The sequence below is a fragment of the Phacochoerus africanus genome, chromosome 8, assembly GCF_016906955.1.
Source record: "Phacochoerus africanus isolate WHEZ1 chromosome 8, ROS_Pafr_v1, whole genome shotgun sequence".
Taxonomy (NCBI): Eukaryota; Metazoa; Chordata; class Mammalia; order Artiodactyla; family Suidae; genus Phacochoerus; species Phacochoerus africanus.
In genome coordinates this window covers 163,295,029-163,322,120 of record NC_062551.1, presented here as the reverse complement: position 1 = coordinate 163,322,120, position 27,092 = coordinate 163,295,029, and the positions used below count along the sequence as shown (strand labels likewise).

Here is a 27,092-nt window from a genome sequence, read left to right as displayed (position 1 = left end):
GTGGACAAAGCGCCGCATCTCCGGCCCTGACCCCGTGCTGGAGAGGAGGAAGACCCAGGCTTCTGCCAAGGCTGAGTGTCCCGTGCGTGATCCTGAGCAACCCGCTCCCTGCTGCCAGCCTCGGTTTCCCTGTGTCAAATGGGCTTGGATCCCTGAGGCTGCCTCCTCGGCGGAGGCTGTAAAGTCCTAATGAGGCAGGAGGAGTGACGGTCCCTTGGCAAAGGCTGGCGTGCCCTCTGAGGGATGGGCTAAGCCAGACCCTGGCTGGGGCCACAGAGTCAACCCTTTTCTCGCCTGCCTTTGAGCTTGGTCCAGCTGGAAGGGGGACCGGGCGTGGTGGCCTGGGTGCACAGGCTGCAGGAACTCCCTGCCAGCAGCTCTTGGAATCCACTCCTGGCAGCAAAGGCAATTCCTTTCCTGCCTCCATGGAGACCCGTGTGAACATAAGGGCTTCAGACCCAGCAGTGGCCCACACAGAGGACTTTGAGAGCTGCAAGGAAAACGGGCCACCTCAGGCTGCACTGGAGCAGCACGAATATTTACTGACGGCCGGGTGGCCACTCTAAAGGGAGCATTCCTGGCGTTCCCCGGTGGCTCAGCTGGTTAAGGATCTGGTGTTGCCATGGCTGTGGCGAGAGTTTGATCCCTGGCCCAGGAAGTTTTGCATGCAGAGGGCGTGACCAAAAAAATACCCTACAATACAATAAACAAATAAATAAAAGGAGCACCCTTGGAGCTGGTGGAGGAGGGGACTTCGGAGGGGTCCAGGCCTTGCAGGATGCTGGCTGGATCCTGAGCACTGCCTGGCAGCGTGTCAGGGTCTGCTCTGCACCCCATCTGTTCCCTCGGCCTCAGAGGTCTCAGGCCCTCATGGTGCATTTTAAGACCCTAAACAGAAGACTTGAGATACTCGGAGAAGCAGAAAGCAAACGGCCGTGATTTTTTTCAAATTCCCGTCCCCTCCTTCTCTAAGCCACATGGGCCATGACCTCCGTGCCCCCAGAGGCCAGGACTGCACAGGGCAGCCCCTTCCTCCTGAGCCCTGGTCCCATGGCCACCCCTCCGCGCCCTCTTTGGGACTTGATTTCACAAGACCCCAGGGTACCGTCCTGTTCTGATTTCTTGGTGCTTCTCTTACTGCTCCCTGACCAACTGGCCTCCTGTTGGGTTGCTCTATCCCCCGGGAACCCTGTCCAGAACCTTCTTTTCTTTCTTTCTTTCTTTTTTTTTTTGTCTTTTGTCTCCTTAGAGCCTCACCCGTGGCTTATGGAGGTTCCCAGGCTAGGGCTCGAATCGGAGCTGTAACGGTCGGCCTACACCAGAGCCGCAGCAACGCAGGATCCGAGCTGTGTCTGTGACCTACACCACAGCTCATGGCAACGCTGGATCCTTAACCCCCTGAGCCAGGCCAAGGATGGAACCTGCAACCTCATTCGTTTCCGCTGTGCCACGACGGGAACTCCCCAGAACCTTCTTCTCTTCTCAGTCTGTTCACAGTCCGTGGACAGGTCATCCACTCTCGTGCTTTCAGCTGGCACACAGTGCTGACCGCTCGGGACCTTCTGTCCTGGCTCAGACCCATCTGTGCGGCAGCCTCCTGGGCATCTTTCCTGAACAGCCCCCGGGACCCCCCACTCCTGGGACATGTCTCAGCCAAGCTCCTCCAGCCAAGTCAGCCTGGCCTGTCTTCGCTCTTCCTTCTCTCTCCTCATCCAGTCAGTCTCCTGAGTCCTCTTAAGCACACCCGAGCCTGGCCCAGGTCACTGTCGCCTTCTGCCTGAACGGCTGCCGACAGCATCCTCCTTCTGTCTCCTGTTCACCCTCCTCACTGTGGTTGGAATGAGCTCCCAAACCCTAGAGCTGCCTCTTCAGAACGTGTTCCCAACAAGCCACTTGAAGGGCAACTGAGAGCTTTTTGAGGGCAGGGGCCACCCCTAGTTCACCCTCGTCCTCAGGGCTAAGTCCAAATCTGGCACACGGTGGTGGCTTCGTGAATGTTTGCCGAGTGAATGAATGACAGAATCTGCTTCTCTATAGCCTTTCCATGATCTCATCTTATCCCCAGGAGACCTGAGATCATGGACCCCCCCCCGCCCCCATAGCCCCAGCTCAGCCCCTTGGTGATATGCTCCTGCAGATTCCACCAACCCCAGGAGCTTGGCCCTCACAGCAGCCCCGGAATCAGGGCCCAGTGCACGCTGTCCCCAGGGGCTGGCAGACAGGGGCTTGGGCTTGCCTCCAAGGTCACAAATCCTGAAACAGGCACCACACCCATCCTGGAACCTGCAGGGAAGGTGTGGAAAGTTTCCAAAGGGGCCCCTCGGTGCTGGGGCTTAGCCTACGTGGCTTGCCCAGGCTCCTGGGGTCTCCTGGAGACCACTCAGCAGCTCCTTCCAGCACCAACAGCTGCTCCCTGGCCAGCTCTCTGCAGGAAGGTGTGTCCCATTTCATCTGCTGAGACTGCGTGGACACAGAGAGGAGGCAAGGGGGGGCTGTGGGGGCGGGGCGCCCAGAGCCACAGAGACAACGAGCGGGAGAAGGACCAAGGGAGAGGCAGGGAGGAGAGACACCCAGAGACAGACAGGGAGGGGAGAGCTCCAGATCCTGAGGACACAGAGAGAGACGCAGAGGCAAGAGTGGCTGGGAGACCAGCTCTAACAGACACAGAGACAGCAGTAGGGGGAGCGGGAAAAGGAGAGGCCACCAGGGCAGAGAGAATGAGCTAGAAAAAGACCAGGGCAGGGCAGAGGGACACAGATGGAGATCCAGAAGGGAGGTGAGAGAGGGGAAAGAGAACACAGACTCGGAGACAAAGGGCCCAGTGGCGGAGGGGCTGCTACGCTGTGGACATCAGGGAAGGCTTCCTGGAGGAGGGCCCACGGAGGCAGCACTCCCAGCATGGGTGGATTCAAACAGAGCTACAGGGAGGACAGGCAAGGGGAGGGGCAGGGCCTGGGTGAGGATGAGAGGGTTAACAAATAGGGGGCGGGTTTGGCGGCTGTGTCCCCTGACCCCCCAGGCAGAGCGCCACTTGAAGGGCACCTCATGCAGGCGGGAAGGTGTCCTGCTCAGAGTGGGCACAGCTCCACCATGCTTGAGTGCGGAGACCAAGGCGTCCCTTCTTCAGGCCCCGGCAGGCCTGTGGCAGAGCGTGAGGCTCAGTGAGCGGAGCAGAGGGTGGGGCGAGTCCCTACCTGTCAGCCGGGGCCCCCACTTTCCCCCCGACATTTGTCCTCCAAAGGCAGGGCAGGACAGGGCTAAGAATTCTGTCCCAAGGTTGGGACAGAAAACCTGGCTCAACGGCCAGCCGGCTGTGTGACCTCAGGCAGCGTCCTTCCCCTCTCTGAGTCTCAGTTTTCCCACAAGTACCCACGGGGCCTGCTGCCTCTGGGAGTCCATCATTTGATAAACTCAACACACACTTCTTTTTGGTGAGTGTCCCAGGAGCACGATATTTTTCAAAGGCTTTTTCATGGCATTGTCGCCGCAGCCTTTCCAGGACCTACAGGTCTGCAGATGAGGGAGCCGAGGGCAGTGAAGGGCTGAGACTCGCTCAAGGTCACGCAGCCGGTAAAAGGCGAAGCTCGGGCTCCCATCCAGAGGCGTCCCGGTTCTCCGCGTGGCCCGAACCCCCGCTCTGAAGGGCCGGCGGCTGCAGGGGGTCCCGAGTCCATGTTTTGGGAGCAGGGAAGTGTCCGAAACACATGTCCCTTCCAGGACTCACTGGATTGGAAAGGAAGGCGTGAGCATTCAGCATGAATAATACACCAATTAAGAGGATAATTTCAAGACAGAGTTGGGGGGCCCGGCAGAGGGGAGGAGGGGAGAACCAGATGTTCCCACGAAGGCTGCAAAGTAACCCGGGCCCCCTCGGCCAGCACACATGTTTTCTCTCCAGTGAGTCCGATGGGTTTCCAGGTTTCTCTTCCTGGAAGAAGAGTCCAAGCCCGTATTTATGTTCCGTCTGAAATTAATGCAAGGGAAACTTTCAAGTGTTAATCTAGCTGCCAGGATCAGCCGCCCGACGTCAAGCAACAGCGGTGTTTGTTTTCCCGAGGAAGTGCGGCAGGAGGGCTGGACGGATGGACCGGGGGATGGATGGACAACTGGGGGTCCCTTGGGGCTTCCAAGAGCCCAAGGAGGGTCCGCCTGGGAAGCCGGCTGAGTTGAGCTTCTCTCTCCCGCTCTTCCGGCCACGCGAGGTGGACTGGGGCCTTTTCGGCTCAGCAAGCGCTGAGGCGGCGTCTCCCCTGTACCCAGCTTTGTACCCTGGAGGACATCACAGTGTGAAAGAGAGACGGGCACGCCAACAATTACAGGGCAGCCCGAGCCATGCAGTGAGGGAGGGGCTGCGGGGCTGATGGGGAAGGGACAGGACATAGCCGAGGAACTCAGTCTCGGGGGAGTCGGGAGAAGGGAGAGGACCTTCCGAGAGGGTGTAGCAAGTGGCGGGCACAGAGGGGAAAGGTGTGGGGTATGCGGGCCACCGCTAGTTCTAGTGTGGGATACACTGTGCGGGGTGGGGGTGGGGGGGATTATGAGGGCTGGGCAAGGGGAAAGCCCTGGGATTCTGGATCCAGGCAGGACAAGACCCAGGTTTCAGCTGGGCTCAGACAACACTCTTCCAGGCAACCGACCAGCTCTGTAAGGAGTGAGTGCCCCATCCCCAGAGGTGTGTAAGCAGAGGATCCCCGCGTGCTTGTCAGGCCTGCGCAGGGGGGACCCTGTCGCCCTCCGATGAGCAGAGCATGCCTGGGAGGAGCCCAGCTCTGCTCCCTGTACTGTCTGCTTCTCTCTGGAGGCTTCTAGAACTCAGAATATCACAAGTGAAAGAGACTTCAGCTGGCCAGCTCAGCTCTGCTGTTTATGATGCCAAGATGGGTACAAGACCAAGAAAAGCAACCCGCCATCTGTCCGACATTTAGATGGTACCCACCAGTTTGATTTTCTCACTTGACCTCACAGTAATCCTGTGAAGGGCAGCGGAACGTGCCAGGGCCACGCAGGCAGAAAGGGGGCAGAGCTGGGCTTTCCTGAAGCCCACACACGGCTCAGAGTGTGTCTGCACAAAGAGGCTGAAGCTGAGGCCATGCTCCCTGGGTGCAGGGCAAGCTCCCTCCAGGACCAGAGCTGCTTCTGGGCCTCTGACACCTGCCTGACAGTTGCTCAGACATCCCCAAGTTGTGTACCTCCTCTTAGGCCTATGCCTCCCCCCACCCCTTACCAGGCCTGTCCCGCTGAGCAGCCCTCTCGGCTCTTCTGAAATCCACAGGGTTTGTTTTTCTTTTCCTTGGACTGGATCCTCTCTCTATCATTTCTCCATCACTGTCTTGTCCCAAGGTCAGGGAGCCTCCTCCTTGGGCCCCACCCTGGCCCCACGGGTGGACGTAAGCCCTGGGGGTTTTGTCGAATTTGCACTCTAAGGACCTGAAGCCCCAGTGTTTCCTCCGTGAGCCTTCACTGGGGTCCAACATGTCAGGCTTGTGCCAGGCCCGGGGGACCCTGACACAGGGCAGACATGGTGCCTCTCCCTCCTGGGGTCCGACACCACCCCAGACTCAGGCAATGACTGTGTGGGGTGGCTGGATGTCCGCACGAGGCGCGGGGGAGAGGCCCAGAGACGGAGCCTGTGGCAGCTTTGGTGAACGGCAGGGGGCGGGGCCCAGCGGTCACGGTCACCGCTCTTCACAACATCCAGAGGCGCCTTTCCTGGAAGGCCAGCACCCAGCATCCCAGGAGCGCGTCCTGCTGGACAAACACACGGGCAGGGGCCCGCCACTCCAGAGCCTCGCTGTCTCTTGGAGCTGAGACTGGCCTTGGGGGTCTACCTGCAAGGTCCCAGCTGGGTCCTCAGAGGCCATGGAGCACTTCTGCCCCGTCCCCTGGGTGGGAGTCCTGTTCTTGGAGGACTGTGGGCTCTGAAGTCACGCCGACGACGTGAGAGCTCATGCTTATCAGGTGATGGCGCTGCACCAGGCCTGAGCGGCACACATGCCCCCACTGACGCCAGGCTCCTGGTAGAGAGACTCTGAGGGCTGGGACAAGCCCAGTACCTGGTCTGTGGGGCTCTGTCCTTTGGAGAGGTGCTGGCTTCCTCCCAGGGGCAGCCTGGCTCCAAGACCATGCTCTCATGGAGGACACACTCTCCCTCGCCCCCACTGCCCAGCTCTGTCCGTGGCTGCTGTGCCGGACCCCCGGGCTCATGGACAGAGGCCAGCCGGGGAATGTGGATCCCCTGCTTGTCTCGATTCGCCCCCGTCCCAGAGGGCAGGGCTGGCTGCAGTTAGGGACAAAGGAGCAGATGGGACATTCCTCTGGCTGGCTGGCTGTTCAGGGCTAAAACAGGAAGGGTGACTCCGGCCAAGGATCGCAGCCCAGAGTGGGCGTGCCAGCTGCCAGATGTGTACATGCGGGGTGGCGGAGCCCTTTGAAACACATTGGAAACTCTGAAACACTTCCGGATGCTGTGGCCTCGTGTTCCAACATGGGGAGCCTAGCAGGCTCTGGGCGTTTGCTGGGCAAGCGGGGGAGGGGAGAGAAAGTAACTGGGCATGTGCTGTTTGCTGGGTTCCTTGTGTCTGAGGTCACTGGGGCCCTGCGTGGGCCAGAGCTGCTCTTCTGTGCTCAGCGCTAGGCTCTGAGGGGCTTCTACTCCTGAGGCCCCTGAGCAGAGAACCAGGTGGGGAAGTAGTGGGTATGGGTCTTGCCCGGAGGAAGGTGGGGATGAGGAGAGGAAGGGGAAGGCAGCTGGACACGCATCAGGAGATTTCAACTGGTTGTCACCTCCTCCAGGAAGCCTTCTCTGACTTACCCTCCCTCCTAGACCAGGAGATGATAAATGTTCTCAGCATGAGCAAGGCTGTGATCGGGAAATCCTGCAGGCCTATGGGATGCCAGGAGGTCATGGAAGGCCCAGGCAGGAGAGGGGTTGGGCATTCTCAGGGGACAGAGGGCCCAAGTGGCAGCTGGGTGGCTTTTTTAGGGAGATAGGCCATCGGGAAGGATAGCCTTGTCGGTGTGGCCCATTGTTTCACCGCAGTTCTAAGATCCTCTCACTTCCCATCTGCACCTCGATTGACCCATCTGCCAAATGGAATAACAAATACTGTCCTGTCTCCCCGCCAGAGGCATTGAGGATGAGAAAGTCGCAGGAGCTGATGGACACGGGTGTTTTTCAAGCAGGATGGTGCCCACACTCCAAGGCAGTTGCTGCTGGTACGCATTTGTAAACGTTAACTGGTGTTTGCTGTGTTGGGCTTCTACTCCCTCTCTCAAGCCTGGTCTTGACCTCGAATTGCCGTCTGTGTCCCAGCCCCACAGGTGTGTTTCTGATTGTGAGTCTGTGGCACTTCCGCTGGGGCACGAGAGAGGCTGGCATGGCCTGGAGGCTGGATGTACGGGCGCTTGGGCTAACAGCTACAGGACCTCTGTCCCCGGTGCTCACACAGCCTGGCTTTTCATTCTTTGAATCCTGCTTTCTGCCTGGGCCTCTGCTTCCTGTCTGGGGGCAGGTGGCAGCAGGCCCATGCGGAGGGATTTCCAGGCCCTGGAGGGCTCTTAGCTCCATGCTCTTCCCAAGGAATCAGAGAGTGATTGAAGCAAATGCTGCTGGAGGGTTAGGAAGCGGTGATGATGGGATGTCAGGACCGCCCAGGTTGCAAAAACACGAGCCCCGATGTTTGTCATCGTATCTCCAGAGCAACAGCTGACAAAGGAGGTAAATGCAGTGTCTTGGTCCCAAGACGAAGAGCCCTGTCATCCGCAGAGACAGTCATGGAGAAAGGAAGAAAGAACGAGGCAGAAGAAGCAGGAAAGAGAGAGGCGAGGAGCAGGGAGAGAGATGCTGCGCAAGCCCCGCAGCTGCGCATCTGGGCGTCCCAGAGTCCCAGAAGGAGCATCAAGTTCATGGGCTACATGGCGCTGATAAGACTTGTACTAACAGTCACCACGGTGATGATGCTGATAACTGTGGCTGCCACTGTGAGTTCCCTACGTGGCACTCAACTCTGCAACTATTCTATCTGGTAGGTCTTTTCAAGTCATCCCAGAGGTATCGCTATCACTGCCCATTCACAGAAGAGGGACTTGAGCCAAGGCCATGAAGCCTGGAAAGGGCTGGGCTGGGGTCTGGAGCCCAGGCTGTGAGGGGCAGAGCCGCCTTCTCCCCTCTGGGCCAGACGGCCCTCACCGTCTTGGCCTTGGCTCTGGGGGGTGGGCCCAAGGCTGGGCTGGACCACGGAGCTGGCTTCAGTCCTGGGCTCTCAACAAGGCCTCCTGGGACAGGAAGGGGCCACAGCAGTCATCCCGGTTGCGGCCGTGGTCACTGCCCTCGCCCAGGGGGCTGTTACAAAAGAACCCCTGACCGAGAGCAGATCAAGGGTTTGGATCTGCTGTGGATCCCAGCCGTGCTGGACGTCACATGGTCTTCCCTGCTCACTCTGGGCCTCAACGTTTCCCTCTACTTCATAGAGGGCAGGAGAGGGTCCAGGAAACGCCCCAGCCCTGAAGGATTCTGCAAATAAGCCCCCCCCCCCCCCCCCCGCCGCCGCTGCCCCTGCGGCCCAAACCTGCTCCGAAGGCAAAGAAGCAGCTCTTGTCTTCGTTCTCCTGCAGAAGCGTCATCACCCTCTTCCCCATCCGCTCATTCCTCTTGTAGATGAGCTCCTGGCGGAAGTAGCTGTCAATCTCCTGGGCCGTCACCTGCTCGTGCGGCGGGAGGGTGGTGTTGATAAAGTTGGGCAGCTGCAAAGGCAAGACAGAGGCTGCCTTCAGTTCCTTCTGGAGCAAGGTGGGCTTCCAGTGAGGACCCACAGTCCAGTGGGGGACGGGCACCCGACCTTTCTCAGGTCCGCACAGTGGGCTGTGTGTTTTGCATGTTTTTCGTCTACTCCAAAAAACGCTTTGAGATGCCTGTAGTTATCCCAATTTGACAAATAAAGAAAGAAGCGCCAAAGAGTTAAAGACAAGTGCAGAGTCACAGAGCTAACGGGATGGCAGAGCCAGGCCAAGAGCCATGGACACTGCACCCTCCTGTGTCTCTGCCTTGTTGAACCTCAGCTTCCGGACACTGAGGTCCCGGGAGGTTGGCACTGTAGCAACCAAGCCCGGCACGTAGAGGGAATTGGGTCCAGCAGGCAGGGGTGGAGGGTCAGCGGAGCTGCCCGGGGGTGGCAGAAAGGCTGACCCAGGCTTCAAGCCCTGTTCTGATGCTGTGTGACTTTGGCTGGGTTACTTAATGTTTCCGAGTCCTGGTTTCCTCATTTGGAAGATGGGGCTGGCGGTGTCGCAGGGGATTGCATGAGATGATGGGTGCTGCCATGGATGACGTTCAGCCCACCCCACCCTACAGACATGAGGGGAGGGGTCATAACCTTTGGTCTTGCCAATAGACTACCACCCCTGCTTGGCCACCTCCTATCTCCCCATCCCCAGGACGTAACCCAAACCCTCCATCCCTTCTTAAAAACTCTAACTATAGGACCAAGGCTTCCTCCCATAATGATGGCTTGTTCAAGAGCCTAGCTTGAAACTATCCGTATTTCCCAGCTCTCAGCCCCATGTCCACACCCGGCCTCGTGGCCTGGGCCAGCCTCTCTGACAAGTTCTTCAGGGTCGCAGGGGCAGCATATGGAAGTTCCAGGCTAGGGGTCTAATTGGAGCTGCAGCCACTGGCCTACACGACAGCCACAGCCACATCGGTCCCGAGCCACGTCTATGACCTACACCACAGCTCACGGCAATGCCGGATCCTTAACCCGCTGAGTGAGGCCAGGGATCCAACCCGCCTTCTCACGGATACTAGTTGGGTTTGTTTCCACTGCACCACGACAGGAACTCCTCTGACGTGTTCTTGAACCAGGCAGAGAGCACCTCGAGTTTAGACACCATGCCTTTGTCATTCCTGGGCCCCCAACGCCTGGCACAAAGTAGGTGCCCAGGACAGGTTTCTGGAGGCTTGAACATAAAGATGCGTCGTCCTTCCTGGCTACCCTGCCCCCTTCTGTGTTCTTCCATTCCCAGGGGTTTGCCTCTATTCCCAGGTGTCACCTTCCTAACCTGGACGGCAGGTCCAGGTGTCCAGCGCTGTGGCGAGGAAACTGAGGCTGTGAGTCAGAAAGTACTCCCTCTTTCCCCACAACCACCAGTGTCACTGTAACCGCCAAGCTTGTGCTCCCAAGGACGTCTTTCACCTGGGTCCCCCCCTTCCATCTCCTCTTCACCAACCCAGGCCCCAAGCCCTGGACACAGTCCGAGCTGACTGGTGGACGAGCTGAATGGAGTGTCTAGCATGGGGAGGCTAATCTCCCGCAGGTTTTAGCCCAGTCACATGGCTTTAGAGCCACTTCTTTCTAAAGAAAATGGAAGTCTCCACAGAGGCTGAACCTAGAGGGACCTAGGGAGGCTGGGACATCTGCCTGTACTATCAACTGGTCGAGGATCAGTGCATTCTCTGGAGTAAGAGACAAAGGGCTTGTACACTGTTATGGGATGAACAAGAGAATGATAGGACTGTTGTATCCTAAACTTGAACAGTGCACAACCTGTGCAACTGTATGCAACAGCTCTGCCAGTGTGCAATCAAGCTTGGCACCAAGTGGGTGCTTGGTGACCATTTGGCAAATGGATACAGGAAGGAATAGAATTCTGACTCCCTCTTCCAACCATGGAACTGATTGATGCCTAGCAGCCCTAACAAAACAGGCCACACTTGGACTCGATGCCACTATAGGAAACACTGCAGTCTTCCGAGTGGAGGAAGAGCAAAGAGAGGCTGTGTCTCAGAAAGTTTATTTCTGGAAACATGGCTCTCACAGGCTTGTCTCCACTTCTTGAGTATAGACGAGACTGCAGGGTGATGTCGTATCAACAAATAAATATTCCTTCAATGGATAAGTGCATGGATGCATGGAAGGGCTCATAGGCAGGAGCTCTAGAGGTTGTGAGTGGGAGCCATAAAGTCAGACAGCTGGGTCAACTAGGGTTGGAAGCCGTCATTTGCCGCTGACCAGCTTGGCCTCTCTGAGACTCAGTTTCCAAATTGGTCATATGGGGGTTCTAAGTGTTGTGACAGGAATTAAACAAGATCGGTTTGGAAAGTGCTTAGCCCAGCGCATGGCGCAGAGACTACCTTGACTACACATGGCTTTTATACCGCTAGCCTGGAGGACAGCGCTGGCCCCATCCTCTTCCCTATGACGGCAGGGACTACAGTAAAGGGTGGCCTTGGACAGGGGACAGCGATGGTGGTGACAGAGAGATGGACTTCAGAACTGTCAGAGAGCTGTGAAGAAAGCGTTCTGCTCCCTCTCCCCTCCTGAGAGTCCAGGCCGAGGCCTCCTCCCTGGGCCTGTGATGTGTCTGGCCCTCTCTCCTCGGCTCCCTGACCATAAGTGTGCATGTGTGGAAGGAGAAGCTCCTGTCATTCCTTAGGGAGCTTAAAAAAATGAACAAGCACAAGAACCAGAAAGTTCAATGTCAAAGCCACAAAGAAGCTGCGTGAGCCACTTGGTTTCCTGGGCTGCCCGGCAGCTGGCTGACATTTTCTGCATATTTCATGCTGATAGGCCCTGGCTTCAGGCCAAAGATGAGGCCGGCTGCATGGAAGCAAATTAATGGTATCATTAGACTTGTTGGGCGTCTTAAATCTCCTGCGGCAAGTTCAAGTGCAGGACGCACGATAACATTTTAGAGGACACAGCGCTTCCCCAGGGCCCTAGAGGGACGGGGCCAAGAGGGAGTGATGAGAAGATAGGCCAGGCAGAGCTGGAGTGGGGCTGAGGGGGCTCCCTGGACCCCGGCAGGGCTGTGTCAGGTCTAGTGGTCAAAGGCCTGCTGATGTCACAGCCTCCATGTCCTCAGCCTGTCTCTTTTCCTTGTCCATCCTACAGACTCCTTCTGAGAGTTTCCGTGGGTCCAGCCCTGGGTCTGGCTAAGAGGCCACCGAGTTCCCTTGCCTGGGCCCTGGGTGAGGCTCACCGCCAGTGGGGTCAGACTGCTGCGGGATGTGTGCTTGCAGAGGAAGGTGAGGGATGCGGGAGCCTGGAGGCGCAGCAAATACGGGAACCATGCATCTTGGTTTGTCTAGGACCGTCCAGGTTGCTGGCTAGGGTAGACGGCTGCAGGCCAGGGAGGTACTCTGACTCAATTAGATTTGACCTTTCACTCTCAAAACCGTCTGAGTCTGGATGATAAATATATGTGGTTATACTACACCTCGTCCAGGCTGAGCACTCAGAGAAGGTTCCCAGGGAGGGGCCTTTGGGTTACCCTGCTGACTGGGGGACAGTGACCATGCTAGTGGCCAGAGAGCGGCGGGAGGCCACGGCCTCGGCCACTTCTGAAGGCGGGATGGTGGGGCGGGATGAGATAAAGCGGACCAAGGCTGAGGTGTCCCTGGCTCCTCTCCTGCTGTGTCATCATGCCGGGCCCTGCATCTGGCCAGCCTCAGCCTCCAGAGGACACTCCAGCCGCCTCTGCACATTGGCCAGAGGCGTCTTTCCGACCACATCCCTCTCTGGCTTCGGCTTCAGTACCCCGGGGCGTCAGCCCCTCACTCCCACTGGTCTGGTCTCTGCTTTGCACATCATTCCTCGTCTGTCTCCCACTTTCCCGCGCCCCCTGGGGCAGCTTGCTCTGCCCTCCAGCCCTGACTTTGTCCACACCTGGCAGACTCTACAGCAAACCTGGACTAACGCCACCTTCTCCCAGAAGCACCCCTAGCCCAGTTGCAGGCAGTGACTGCCCCCCTCCAGCCCCTGTGTCCTTCGAGGCCTCCGGCCACAGACCTGTTCTCTGTTAGCACATGGGCACTGGATTTAGCCTTGCTACCCTGACACGAGGCTCATCTGTGTCTGCGGCAGGGCTGCCCAGCTTCTTCCTTGAGGGCTAGACTCTTCCCGTGCACCCCTGGGTGCAGCCTGGGTTGCTGTTCTAATCTGGGTGGGCTGATCTACCTGTGCCCTCTTACCCATTTCCAACATAGGCACTGCCAGGAGTCCCCTGATGCAGTTCACCTGTCGGGGACCTATCAGTGCTTCTGGACACAGGCTCAAAGAAAGTCTGAGCCTGTCATCACCCAAGGCCACCCTGTTCTTCCCTTTCAGCTTGGTGTCCTGCCCTCCATGGCCAGGACCCTGTCCAGCACACCCCTTGTTCCAGCCTGGCCAGGTCATGGCCAGACCATCCCCAGCAGTGACCTGGTCGCCCTTGGCCACATAGCTTCCTGGCTGCTCAGGGCTCAGCAGCCTCCACCTGTGAGCCTTGTGCTGCCAGGCTTCTTCCTTTGTCTTCTACCACCTAGAGCCAGAACACCTGGAATCCCAGCCTCTGAGCCTGCCTCCATCCCGCTCTGCGCTGCGCCAGGCACAGCACACACCTCCACTTGCCTGTGCGGCCTCGCTGACTGACACTCGCTCTGTACCACACCCCGAGCTGGACCCGGGACCAGAGGGGGCTCTTGAGGAGCTCAGGGTCGGGGGGCGCCCTGGCTATGCTTCTCACCCCTCCTCCTGCAGTCTCTCGCTTCCAGCTCCTTCACACGGTTTCCTCTGCTAGAACATTCTTTTGCCTTCTGTCTGTGGCCAATGCAGGTTCTTCTCTTATCTTATGGGAATCTTTCCTTCTCTCCCCACCCTCGCCCAGCCCTACTCCCAAGCCCACCCAAATTCCTGCTCCTGCCACAGGCTTCAAAAGCATCCTCCCCTCTCCCTCGTAGCAAGGACCACACTTGGGAGCAATTGCTTGTTGAATGTCCTCTTTCCTCTGAGACCATCAGCCCCACAAGGGCAGCTCCCTGGCTGCCCGCTGCACCCGCCTCCATTGCTGGGCATTCACAAGCCACTCCCTTCATTCACCCAGTACTGACTGAGTCCTGCTCCATGCCCGGCACTGCTCTAGCCAATAAGCAATGAATCAAACGGATGCAAATCCCTGCCCTTGGGGCGTTTATGATGCAGTGGGGGAAGGACAGTCAATAAATAATCACTGATCAGTAAATCAAGATCAGCAAATCACAGCATAAAGGCTGTGGGGGAACATGAGCAGAATAAAAGGCAGGGGTGCGGAGGGCTCGGACTGCAACTTAGATGGGGAAGGTGGGGCCTCCCTGTCCCTGAGACGGTCTTTGAGTTCCGTCTTGAAGTCAGCGAGGGGTGAGCCATGGTGAGACCTGTGGAGAGGCCTTCCTGGCGGAGGGAACAGCCAGTGCAAAGGCCACGTGTGCTGTGCGGGTGGCTCAGGGGTCAGCAGGGCGGCCCGTGCAGCTGGAGTGGCACGTGCGAGGGGAGGTGGCGGACAGGCGGCTGAGGGTGGGGAAAGGCCTCCGCAGAGACTCTGGCTTTACCCTGAGGAAATGGGGAGCCAGTGCGGTGTCCGGAGCAGGGAAGAGGCCTCCTCATTCTGCTGTCCCTCGAATGGATGGATAATCAAACACCAGGCATAGAAAGCAGAGGGGGGCCTCGAGGTGCCTGTCCTCCACCCAGGGCGTGGGGGTGGTTTCTCAGGGGAGGTGACCTTGACCATGGCCGGCTGGGAGGAAACCGGGAGGGAGGAGCCTGACGAAGGCAGAGGAGCGGGAGAGGCAGCGCGTGGTGGAAGTGCTCTCAGCGGCAGAGGTCAGCAGAGGGAGGTCTGTGGGGCGGGGACCTGCTCTGTGAGGAGGTCCGTGGGGGACGGGATCCGGGCCTTGACGGCCAGCGAAGCTCTTGGGATTTACCCCCAGGGCTAAGGGAGGCCTGGCGGAGCCGTGCTCAGCTCCCAGGCTCCCACCCCTTTCTGGCCAGCCTGGGGGTGATCTCCCCGCCAGGACCCTGATCCAGGCAGAGCGCCCTGGGCCGGATGCAAGGCCAAGCTCTGAGGCACTCTGGGCTGTCATCTCCCCAAAGGCTGAACAGAGCCCAGCCGAGGCCTCCCTCTTCTTACAGGCTAAGCTTCCAGGTCTGGGCCGAAGAGCTGCAGACACCAAGCTCCAGGGCTGCACTCCCTTCACACAGCCTCAGTTTCCCCATCTGCAGAGCAGAGGTACCAACGGCTCCTGCTTACCGTGGCTGGAGAGAAGAGCACCTGCGCCTGGCACACAGTGGGCGTCTAATAAACACCTTCCTCTGGGCCTGGCTGTGGAACGGGTGCCCTGGAGGTGCCAGGGTCAGGGGAGGGGAGCCTACCTGGGACGTGTCATGGTTGAAGATGACGGCATTGAGGTCCCCGCAGTTGTAGTGCTTGATGAGGTCCTCGGTGGTGTAGGGCGCCTGCAGGCTCCCGGCCCGCACGCTTTCGTGCTGCAGCAGCGTCTGGTTCAGGGCAAACAGCACCTGTGCGGAGGGACGAGAGGAGTCAGGGCTGTGCTCCGGGACCCTGGCTGAGGATCCCTGACCCTCCAGGACGGCCCTCCTTCTGCTCGACTTTGGGGCACTGGGCCCTGAAACAGGGTGTGGGAGAAGGTGTGGGGGCCCCAGCCGCCTCTGGCACTGCCCAAATAGTCCATGTCCCCGGGTCCTCACTGGCTGGCCTCTCAGCACGCTGGGCTGGCTCGCCCCTCAGCCCTTTGCCCTCACGGGTCCCCGCTGCATCTAATAACGTGGCAAAGTGAAAACCCTCGCTGTGCCTGGGGCTTGGAGTGATGGGTGAGAGTTTCTTTTGGTTCTTTCTCCTGCGCCTAGAAAAGTTCTAGAAGGAGCACAGATTCATTTTGGAATCCAAAGTACCCTCAAACAAAGCAAAGCAAACAAGGGAACAAAAAACCCAGAAAGCCCACTTAGATGTCAAGGTCCAAGCTGCATGCCATCTTCTCCAGAAGCCACCCTCACCCGGCAGAGGCCTTGGGAGCTGGGGCCCCGACTCGGGTCTGTGCTGCCACTCAGCTCGTGTTTCCTCCATCCCCTCTGGGTTCTGGGCCACCGCGGCAGGCCCTGGGGACACACCTGTGTCCAGCCAGAGCTACCAAGGCATCAGGATCATTTGGAGGGCTGGACAGAAATATCAGAGATTCTGCAATTGGAACCTCTGCGGCGAAGCCCAGGACATTCATTTTTAGCATGCTCCCTGGGGGTTTCTTTAGCAGTCCGACTGTTTCTGGCATTTGAGGACCACAGCTCTAATGGAACACGGCCAGCCCAAGGCACGAGGCCCTGAGACATGATCTCAAATGTCCTATTTTAACGTGACTGACAAGGGGTTAATTTCCAAAATATACACATATCTCACACAGCTCAATATTTAAAAAAAAAAAAATCAAAAAATGGTCAGAAGACCTAAATAGACATTTCTCCAAGGAAGACATACAGATGGCCAACGAGCACATGAAAAGATGCTCAACATCACTAACTATTAGAGGTGTTGAGCAAATCAAAACCACAAAGAGGTACCATCGTACACCAGTCAGAATGGCCATCATCATACAGCCTACGAACAAGAAATGCTGGAGAAGGTGTGGCGAAAAGGGAACCCTCCTGCACTGTTTGCGGGAATATAAATTGATGCAGCCACTATGGAAAACAGTACGGAGGTTCCTTAAAAAGCTGAAAATAGAGGTACCATGTGATCCAGGAATCCTAGGCCTGGGCATCTATCCAGAATGAAAATTCTAAGTCAAAATGATACGTATAGCTTAATGTTCAGGGGGGTACTATTTATAAACAGCCAAGACACAGAAGCAACCTAAAGGTCAATCAATGGATGAATGGATAAAGAAGATGTGGTTCATTTAAATGAGGGACTATTACTCAGCCATAAAAAATAATGACATAATGCCTTTTTCGGCAACATGGATACAACTAGACATTATCGTACTAAGTGAGGTAAATCAGAAAGAGAAAGACACATATTATATGATATCGCCTCTACGTGGAATCCAAAAAAATGCAAATTAATTTATATACGAAATAGAAATAGACTCGTAGACACAGAAAACAAACTTAAGGGGAAAGGGAGCAAAGGAGGGATAAATTAGTAGAATGGGACTAACAGATACCCGTTACTATATATAAAAGAGATACGCAGCAAGGGTTCACGGTATAACACAGGGAACAATATTCAATATCGCGTAATAGCCTATAAGGGAAAACAATCTGAAAAGACAAAACTGAATCAGTTTGCTGTGCACCCAAAACTAACACAATATTGTAAATCAACTACACCTCAATTGAAAAAAAATAAAATGTCCCCTCTTGGAGGGGGAAACTGAGGCCCAGAAGAGGAAGGGCTGTGTCCAATCGTGCATGGCTGGGACCGGCGCCAGCGTCACAAAACTGTGCATCCCAGACTCTGCTGGCCAACAGGAAGGGAGCAATGTGACCATTAAGTGGGTTATTTAGCACATGTAGAGGGAAAAACAATTGCATTTCCTGTGCCAAATATCAGGAAGTGGTCTCAGGGCACCAGTCCTTGCTGCGTCCCCAGCTCCAGCCTGCCCAGCAGTGCCGAGGCCCCGCTCACCCAGTTTGCAGAGTCTGGGACGACAGCCCCCCAGCCTCGTGGTCTACACCAATTCAGACCCCAGCATCTCTGGCTGGGTCCACTGCAGCCCATCCCCTTCCCTGCAGACCCCCTCCCTCCCCGCCAGCCCCTATTTTTCTGCCAGTTATCTCGTCAAAGCACAAATCCGATGGTCTTTCTCCTTTTTTGCTCAAAACTTTCATGGGTGCCTCCTACGCTGAGGATAAAGGCCCAGCTCCACCAAGCCTCTCTGACCACCTGGGGGCTGGGCGAGGCCCCTCCCTCGAGCTCCCAGGGGACCCGGTGGCAGCCTGATACAGTAATGCCCTCAATCCTGACACTTTCCTGTATCATGCCCTTGGCCGTGGAACTCAGGCTCCCTCACGTTCTGGCTCTGGACTTGCTGCGTGACAGCTGGAGGCCAGCATCACCAGCCTCCAGAGGCAGCGGAGGAAGCATCGCAGGTGTGCTGCTACCTCTCACACGTCCACGGAGCCTCGAGAGCAGCCCAGGTTGGCCTGTTGGAGGGTAAGCGCCCAAGTGCTTCCAGTGTCCCCCCAAGGCCACCTGAGGCCAGCCGACAGCCAGCCGGCTCCTGCACAAGCAAGAGAGCCCAGGTGAGCCCAGCTGAGCCTCCATGCCTGCCGCCGGGGCCTGGCCTCCGAGCTGGCGCCTCCCAGCACAGCTGTGGGGAGAGGTGGGTGACCCACTGTGCTTCCCTCCAGCAGGAAGCGGACATTGGATGGTCACTGCCGTTTGGCTACCTGTCTCCCTGCTTGGGCTCTGAGCTGCTTAAAAGCAGGAATTGCATCCTATTTGTTTCTGCATTGGTGGCACTCAGCATGGTGCTTGGTAGAGAGAGGGTGTCACCCATTCTTTCTTTGACACTTTGACACAGCTGTGGTCAATTCATAGCTCAAGGCTGCTCTGTCAGTCCTTCAGTCTCGGCCCTGGAACTCGGGCATTCTGTCTGCACTGGGGGCACGCTGCCACCACGTGGCAGAAGCTTCTACCAAGTGGCATTCGCCATGTGGTTCCAGAACACATACTCTGAACAGAAAAGCTCAGGCAGCAGGTACACAGAGTCTGCCTAAAATACTGTCCCGGGCGACTGGGCAGGCTTGCGTTCATGAGCTCACCTCCACCCATGCCCTCCCATTTGTGATTCCAGCCGGGCAGGACGGCCGGAGTGCACTGAGCTGTGGCGGCCCAGGCTGCTCCCCTAAGGAGCTGACTGGTGATGAGGTCACACCCCACCACCCCTGGACCTTCTCCAGGCCCCCAGGCTCTGGCCACCACCCCTGAATCCGATCTGCAGCCACCTGGCACGGGGTGTCAATGGCAGCAGGACGGGTGGGGATGGATCACAGGAGGCAGCAGCCCTGTTGCCACGGATACCGCTGAGGCCAGTGGCACTTCCTCCCACCCAGGACGGGCAGGGATGAAAGTGTCTGCGTTGGGCCAGAGCGCTGCGGCACATGCAAACGCCCTGTGACCACACCCCGTGCCACACACCCCTGCCCTGCTGCTTCTCAGAGCTGGCACCACCTGGTCTGCAGTGACGTCAGGTGCCCAGAAGATCGGGCAGGAGGGGAAATGGCCCCCTGGACCCTCTTAGACACAGGGCGTCACTTCCGTAGTCATGTGGCCCCTGCAGAATTCGGGGAGGGGGGGGCTCTAGTGAATGAAGCGTGTTACCGTCTGCGGGGCCCTGAGAACCGTCCTGGCATGGAGGAAGTGCGGAATAAATGCATGTTAAATAAATGTTGGAAGGAGATAGTTGGGCCTCAAGCTTTCTGGATGGAAGCTGAAGCGCCCCTAGGGTCCAGTGGTTTTTCAAACCTGATATAGCCATGGAATCCTTTCTTGTTTTTATTGCTTTCCAAAGGAAGCTTACTTGGAACACAAAATGTGCAGTAGATAGAAATAGAAACTTCCTCGATGTTTGTTTTTGACCACGGCCGCAGCAGTGGAAGTTGCCAGGCTGGGGATCAAACCCTTGCCATAGCAGGAACCACACCTGATCCTTAACCCACTGCGCCACAAGGGAACTCCTGAAATTTCCCTGAGTGATCTGAAGGAGGCAGGCCAGTGCTTGAAGTCCCATCAGCTCAATGTCCCTGTGCCACAGGCTCCCGAGGCTTCTCTGTGGAACCACAGGTGCCCGGGAGCCTAGTGTGAGAACCACTGACTTCCTCCTGTGCCCTCTTCACACAGAAGAGGAGAAAAGAGAGGGGTCCAGAGCAGGCAGGATGAAGCTTGCTCAAGGCCACACAGTGAGCTAGGGTCACCCTGGGCTCCCTGTTTCCTGACCCCCTCTGCGGTGCCCTGGACCGTGTACGGGGCTGGATTTCCAAATGCCCACTGGCACCGTCTGCTTTTATCCCACAGACCTTGCCATACTAGCTTTTATCATTTTCAGGAGCCTTGTGAAATAGCCAGAAACAGCCAGGGAGTATTTACTACTAATATTTCAGAGACGGAAAACTGGAACCAGATCATTTAAGAAGCATCCCTCGTGTGGCACAGTGGGTGTGTGTGTGGGAGGGGCAGGACTGAAACCCAAACCTGTCATTCCGGACTCCCTGTGACACCCAGCACAGACCACCCCCCGCCCGAGCTGCCCTTGGCCCCGGCACTCATGCCACTGGAGCGTCCATTGTCCATGTCAGGCAATTCCCTGCTCGCTGCCTTGTAGACGGAGAGATTGTGAGGGCAGGGAGCCTGCCCCTCTGGTCACTGCTTAACAGAAGACATTCTAGAACCACTTCGGAGGGGACAGACAATAAGATGTACTGCACAGCACAGACAGCTGGACGCCCCTTTGGCTCACGACATAACTCCTGCACAGCACAGAGCACTGCAGGCAATGTCCTGTGACAAGCCGCAGCGGAAAAGAGTATTTTTTAAAAGCATATATATACACTTGTATATATAAAATGGAATCACTTTGCTATGCTGTGGAAATTAACACAAAATTGTAAATCAAATATATTTCAATGGAAAAAAAAGAACTACTTCCTCTTAAGAGAAGGATGCTGACCATGAATCACGTGACCTTCCCCCTCTGCCTCCTCCTGCCTCGAATCCCTCCTTTGTAATTGGTTAAGCGGTCCTCGGCCATTCATTATCAGGATAACTGTGTTTATTAACACTTACTCTGTGTCAGGAGCCCTCTAGGCATATAGATATCTAACCTTTACGGTCGGTCAGTGCGTATCAGCTCCATTGAATAGACTGGAAAACAGAAAACAGCTGCAGGGGAGATAAGTCACTTCTAAAAGGTGACAAAGCCAGAGTGGGCGGGACATGCATTGAGCCTGGATCACAGAGTCCTGGATCACAGACCCCATGCTCTCCGTTCACCACTGCCCTCAGGGCTTCCCTCTGCTCTTGATGGGAGACAGCCAGCAGGGACATGTCCCCACTCACAGCTGGGAAACCAAAGAAGCAGAGGGGAGGGGACCCAAGGCCTGTACATGGCTGACAAAGGGCAGGGCTGGGCTCTGAAATTATGTTTGTCAGGTTCCTGTGGCCAGGACTTCAAAGTAATATGTGCTCCTTCGTGGGCACTTTCAACGCTTCCAACAGACTCGGGAGCTACACTCGTTCATTCAGTCATTCAACAAACACTTTCTGTTGATCCTCTGCAAGCATCTGGGGTTGTTAGATTAACTGGACTTGGTTTCTACTCACACAGACCTCCTTTTAGAGGCAGATATGCCAACTGGCCATTACCCTAGAGGATGTTTGGTACCTGGGGCTGATGAGGCCCAGCAGGTAAGCATCAGGCAGTGCCTTGCCCTGATTCCTGCTTCCGTCATTTGCCCTGCATCCCAAGCCTGGTCCTGCTCAGACTCCTGGGCCTTGGCGTCTCCTGCTCCCGGCCACTTTAGAATAACAAACCCTCCCTGCCCATAGTCTCGGTGGCCCATTCTAGGTTAATGTTTATGACATGACTTTGACATGGAATAACAAACATGGGTGAAGGCGAGAGCTGCCTTGCTCCCCACAGATGGTCATGTGTGGAGGCCTGGCCACCAGGAGCCCCTGAGCATCCCGGCGGCCCCCTCCCTCACTGGTGCTTGCAGGCCAGGAGCTGGCCTGCGGCGTCTGCTGAGCATCGGCCTGGAATTTAAACACATCTTCCCAACACGGCCCTTAGACGGAGGGAGACGGACGCCAGGAGGTGGGACAGGTTTATCGCTCCAGATTAGTCTGGTAAACAGCCCTGGACGGGCTGGGAGGGCCGACACTGAGCCTGTGCTCACTCGTCAGCCCAGCAGCATCATCAGGAGGAGAAGGCAGGACCCGCGTTGTCACGAAGGACGTTGGAGACAGGCCTGACTCTCAGGCGGGGGCTGTCCCCTCTCACCCACCCCAAAGCACAGGGAACTCACAGCGAAGGCACTGACCCACCTGGCAGTGCTCACCGAGGGCTTGGCACGGGCTAGGCACTGTGCTGGGTCGAGGGGTATAGTCAGAACAGAGCAGATCTGAATCCTGCACTCATTAAGCTTATCGACCGGGGAGGAAACGGAAGAAATAAAGTAATCCCTAAACTGTTACTATTTAGTGTGTAGGAGACGCAACAATGGTTCCACTGAACCGCAAGATCAGACTGCTCCCCGTCACTTTGGGCTCCTCCTGTCTCTAAACCAACAGGCAAAGAAGGCGGGTCCCAGTGACCAAGGGGACACTGGCCTGCTCTCCACGTGGAGGTGAGGCAGGGCGTCTGCAGGACAGTGGATCCCCAGGGTGCCTCTGAGGATTTTCTCCCTGTGTTACCCACTGGCAATGGGGAACTCCTGGGACCCAAGGCAGGCAGGACATCCAATGGCCCAGACCCTTCAGGAGTGAAGGTTTGGGTCATCCCACCAGCTAAAGTGCCACGGGCAGTGGAGGAGCTGGCAGAAGGCGAGGGACTAGGTAGTGGTGGTGGGAAGAGGAGAAGCCAGTCGAAATACCGGCTCTGCCCATGTGACCAGTTACAGAAACAAGGACTCTCCTTGTCAGGAGTATTTCTTCCTTATTTTGTTAAGAATATGTGTGTGTGTGTGTGTGTGTGTGTGTGTATAAAACCTTTGCTTTCTTCTCTCTCTTCTTTTTCTTTCCTTCTCTCCCATCGTGGACCATAAGACATATTGAGTTTATGTTGTGATGTTTAAGTATTATTAACTCAGATACTTTAAGTACTGTATTCGAGTTATGGTGCATGAAGGAGAAGAGTAAATACCATCAAAAGGCTGTATCTTCTTCCGGGGAAGGCGTGAGCGTATTTTGGTTGCAGGTGGAATTGTCATATATATCATGCCAGGCATAAATGTGGCCTCGTCATTACTCATTCGGAGATCAGGTGTGGTTTAAGGAGGTACTGTATGGGTGGCAAGTTGTCAAGGGGTGGACCTGTGATGGTTAATTTTGCCAGCTTGTGCTAGGTCATGGCCCTGGACACTGGGTCGAGTTGTGGCTGATTCTGACGTCTTTCTTTAGGTGAGATTTGCATTTCATCAGGAGACTTTGAGACAAGCACGTTACGCCGCACACTAATCAGATGAAGGTGGGCTTAGGCAATAAGTTGAAGGCCTTAACAGATAAGCCCAACCTCCTTGATGAAGGGGGTTCTGCCAGCAGACTGCCTTTGGACTGGAACCAGAGCATCAGCTCTTTTCCTCCAGTTTTCCAGCCTGCCAGCCCACTCTGCAGGTTAGAGACTTGCCAGCCTCCACAATGTGTGAGCCAATTCCTTCAAATAAATCAGTCTGTATGTATATATGTATGTATGTGTATATGTATGTATCTACACATGCTTTTTGTTCCGTTTCTCTGGAGAACCCTGAAACATACAATGTGTTACAGAGAGAAAATGAAGCAGCAAAGGAGGGCAGGAAGGGATGAGAGAGGAGGGAACAGCAGGTGCAAAGGCCCCGTGCATATGGAAGGAGGAGCAGAAGCCAGGGTGGCTGGAGCTGAGTGAACACGGAGGAGAGGGATGGGAGATGAGGGCAGAGTTGACTGGCCCGTCAGGTTCCACGGGCCACGGTAAGGATATTAAAAAACCTTCCCACACCAGAGGTCTTCCAGGCAACGGACTGCTGTTCCCACATGACACACGAGGAAACTGAGGCCTTAAAGGTGGCGAGGGCACCTGCACGAGGTCTCATGTTGAAGAACTGGAGCTGGATTCAAACTCAGGTCCAGCTGGGTTCTCTCTGCGACCCCTGACCTTGGGCCACCGAGCTGCCTCCAGCCAGTCGTTGGTAGGAGGAACAGACAGACAAGTAGGGGCTGGGGTGAGAGGACCCATTGCTGAGCAGCCAGCTGGGATGGAGGAGGTAGGATTTAGCTGTGGGGCTTGCTCGGAGTGGAGCTGACATACGGGAGAGGAATTGGCGACATGGCCAAGGTACCCCACCTGGAACGAGGCCGCCTGTGCTGTTTTTCCTCTTTGTCCTGCCTGGTGGAACCTCGTTTGCTCCTCCCCTGTGCTGAACTCACGTTCCCAACCTAAGGACCTCCCCTCGCGTCCTGCCTCTGCATGGAACCCTCTTCCACCCCCAGCTCCCACTCTGCCTCTCAGAGGCTCTCTTCTCAGCCATTCCCCTGCTTAGTGCTCGCTTCCTGGACCACGGTACTCTCTCCGCTTCCTCACTATGTAAGGCTCATTCTTCCTGCTCGAAGCTGAACACTCCAAGGGCCGGCAAAGTACCTTTCTTGGTTGTGGCTCTTCCTCCAGCCAAGAGCACAGGGCCTGATACTTCCACAGTAGATGCTTGAGAAATACGTGCACAATGAACGACTGGATGGATGAAAAGCTGGACCACCCATCCCAGACTCCCATCCTGTGCAGCTCCCTGGTAGGACCCAGCGCCCCCAGGGCCCCTTAGACCCTGGGCCACAGGCCTGTCAGCACGGATGTTGGCTGGGGTGAAGGACAGCTCTGCCTTGCAGGAAGGTTTCTCCAGCCTGGAGATTTCATCACAGGTTAGAGCCTGTCGGGCTCTGGCTCAGGTTTATTTATTTATTCTCCTGGCCCCATTGATGGCACCAGAGCAGTGCCAACTACTTCCCTGCTTCCTGCTCCGTGTGCCGCGACCCCCCAGCCCCCAGCCCAGAGCCCTGTCCCTGGACACTGGGCACTGAACAGCAGCCTCCAAATAAACACAAGATTTCCTGGAGCCAGGACTGGCTCTGGGCCAGCAGGTAGGACCAGCTCCCTTCTCCATCTGAATCTCCACCATAAAGCCCTGGGCAAGCCATTTTCCTCCCCTGAGCCTTGGTTTACCCACCAGCAAAAGGGGCCAACTCACACATTCACTGAATACATTTTTATGGAGCACTTATGACCTAGATACTGTTCCATACCCTGGACGGACAGCAGTACACAGAAAACAAAGATCTCCGTCTTAATGGAGTTTCACTCAGGAGGAGAAAGCTGGCAAAGAACATAAACAACCATAAAATATCTATGTTAGAGAGGGAGAGTGGCTGGGAGAAAATAAGGCAAGGGACGTAGGAAGTGTGTGTGTGTGTGTGTGTGTGTGTGTGTGTGTGTGCGCGTGTGTTGGGGGTTGACATTTTAGATGAGATGCCCAGGAAAGGTGCAGTGAGAAGTGACACGTGACGAGAGAAGCGGTCACGTGGATATCCAAGAGAAGGACAGCGAGAGCAGCAAGTGCAAAGGCCCTGAGGTAGAAGCAAGCCTGATGGGTGGGAAGAGGCAGAAGGAGGGGAGTGAATGAGGGGGACCTCGTCCATGAGATCTGCTGCAGGCAGAGACCAAGCAGAAAACACGTGGTGCAGTGCCAGGGAAGTGCGCTCGGCTGAAGTTCAGCTGAAAGGGTAACTGAGCCCCCTGGTGACGGGATACTCAGAGAGGTGTGGACAGGAGATGGTGGGGCACTGAGGAGCAGCAGCAGTGGGAAGCTTTCCTGCTCCTAAGCCTTAAAGGGAAAGGGAGGTCAGGGAGCTGAACCTGGCCAGAGCCACAGCCACTGCGGGAGACCACAGCGACCACTCCAGGACTGGACCGAAGGGGCCAGCAGGGAGAAGGGGCCCAACGTCCCTTGTTCATCCCCTGCCAGGGCTTCCCACTGAAACCAGGACAAGGGAGGCCAGGTGACTTGTGTCAGCTCAGGGCTCAGAGCGGGGAGAGCAGAGGCTCAAGCTGGAGAGGCAAGGACGATTTCCAGGACGTGGCCGGAGAGGTGGGGTGGGGTTGGTGGGGAGCCCGTCCCCCCAGCGAGATGGAAAGTCCCAGTGGCTGAGCAGAGGTGGTGGCGGTGGCTGACATGGAATCTGGAGAGGCAGGCGTGAAGCAAGGCGATGAGTCCAAAGCGGAGGCAGCCGTCTTCCTCCTAGAGAGAAAGCTCTGAGCACACTCCTCCCTCCTGGGCCTGTACCCTGTCCCAAACCCCAGCCGCAACCCAGGGACTTGGGCTGCGCTTCGGGCACAGATGCTCCCTGCTCCGTGGACGCCCACCGCTGGACCCCGGCGGTGCCGCCACTTCCTGCATCTGCCCTGCAGTGTGGGCTGGCCGAGCCTCCGGCAGCGGAGGCTGACTCACCCTAGCTTTCTTCCCTTCTTTTTTCTGAATGCCTAGTTTCTCCACCCAAAGACCACCCTTAAAGATCCCGGCATTCCTCTTCTGTCCTTCAAGTCATGCCAGGAAATGCTCATAAATCCGGAGCCACCCACAGGAGGAGATTAGCATTCTGCTGGGTAGGGAGGCTGACAGCCGGGCTGGGGCTGGGGCTGGGTGGTGGTGGGGGGAATGGGGGCAGACCCAGAGGCTTGGGGTCTCCAGGAAGGGAGTTTGCATGGGGTCTGCCCTGTGGGATGACAAACGGGTCCCTTGGTTTTTTAGTTTTAGATACAGATAAGCTGGAGCGAGGCTGGAAACCTAGATTCCAGTGCTGCAGATCTGCCCAGACCCGCTGGGGGCCTGCTTTCTGGTCACAGGATCCCCTGCTGAAACATGAGGATGCGGGAACACCTCTCAGCTGTGCTTATCATGCTCTAGGAGCCTAGCATTTTAGGAGGGTGACGCCCCACCGTCTCAGGATTTAAATAGCCTATGGGTCCAGGCACTTGGCATAGGGAAACTCACTGATCCTTTCTTCTTTTTTTTTTTTTTTTGTCTTTTCTAGGGCCACGCCCGCGGCATACAGAGGTTCCCGAGCTAGGGGTCAAATCGGAGCTGTAGCCTCTGGCCTACGCCAGAGCCACGGCAACGCGGGATCCGAGCCACCTCTGCGACCTACACCACAGCTCGCGGCAACGTCGGATCTTTAACCCACTGAACAAGGCCAGGGATTGAACCCGCAACCTCGTGGTTCCTAGTTGGATTGGCCAACCACTGAGCCATGACAGGAACTCCTCGTTGATTCTTTATAACAGCCCAGTGAGGCCAACGTTTTGTCTCTACTTTATGGACAGGGAAACCAAGGCTCAGGGAAGCAAGTGACGTCCCATGGTCCCCCATTGTTAGGGCTCCGTGGCCCCAGCCTCAGCTCTGCCCAGGCTTCAACATCCATGCCCTCCCTGACCCTGGGGTCAACTACCTGCCATTAATTTTTTTTCCTTCTTTCTTTTTTTTTTTTTTTTTTTTTGCTGCCTATTAACCACTTCTGAGCTCTTAAATTGAATACACACTGCGCAG

The 27,092-nt window shown here is 56.4% G+C and overlaps 1 protein-coding gene across 1 annotated transcript in view; it reads right to left on the bottom strand.

The window, feature by feature from the left end:
- TRABD2B (TraB domain containing 2B) overlaps window positions 1–27,092 on the bottom strand; it is a 213,977-nt gene that overhangs the window by 18,502 nt on the left and 168,383 nt on the right. Inside the window, exons 3-4 of the mRNA XM_047789156.1 lie at window positions 15,162–15,308; window positions 8,568–8,742 (exon numbers count right to left, since the gene is read on the bottom strand). Coding sequence (XP_047645112.1) covers window positions 8,568–8,742; window positions 15,162–15,308 — 322 coding nt within the window. The remainder of the gene's footprint in view (window positions 1–8,567; window positions 8,743–15,161; window positions 15,309–27,092) is intronic.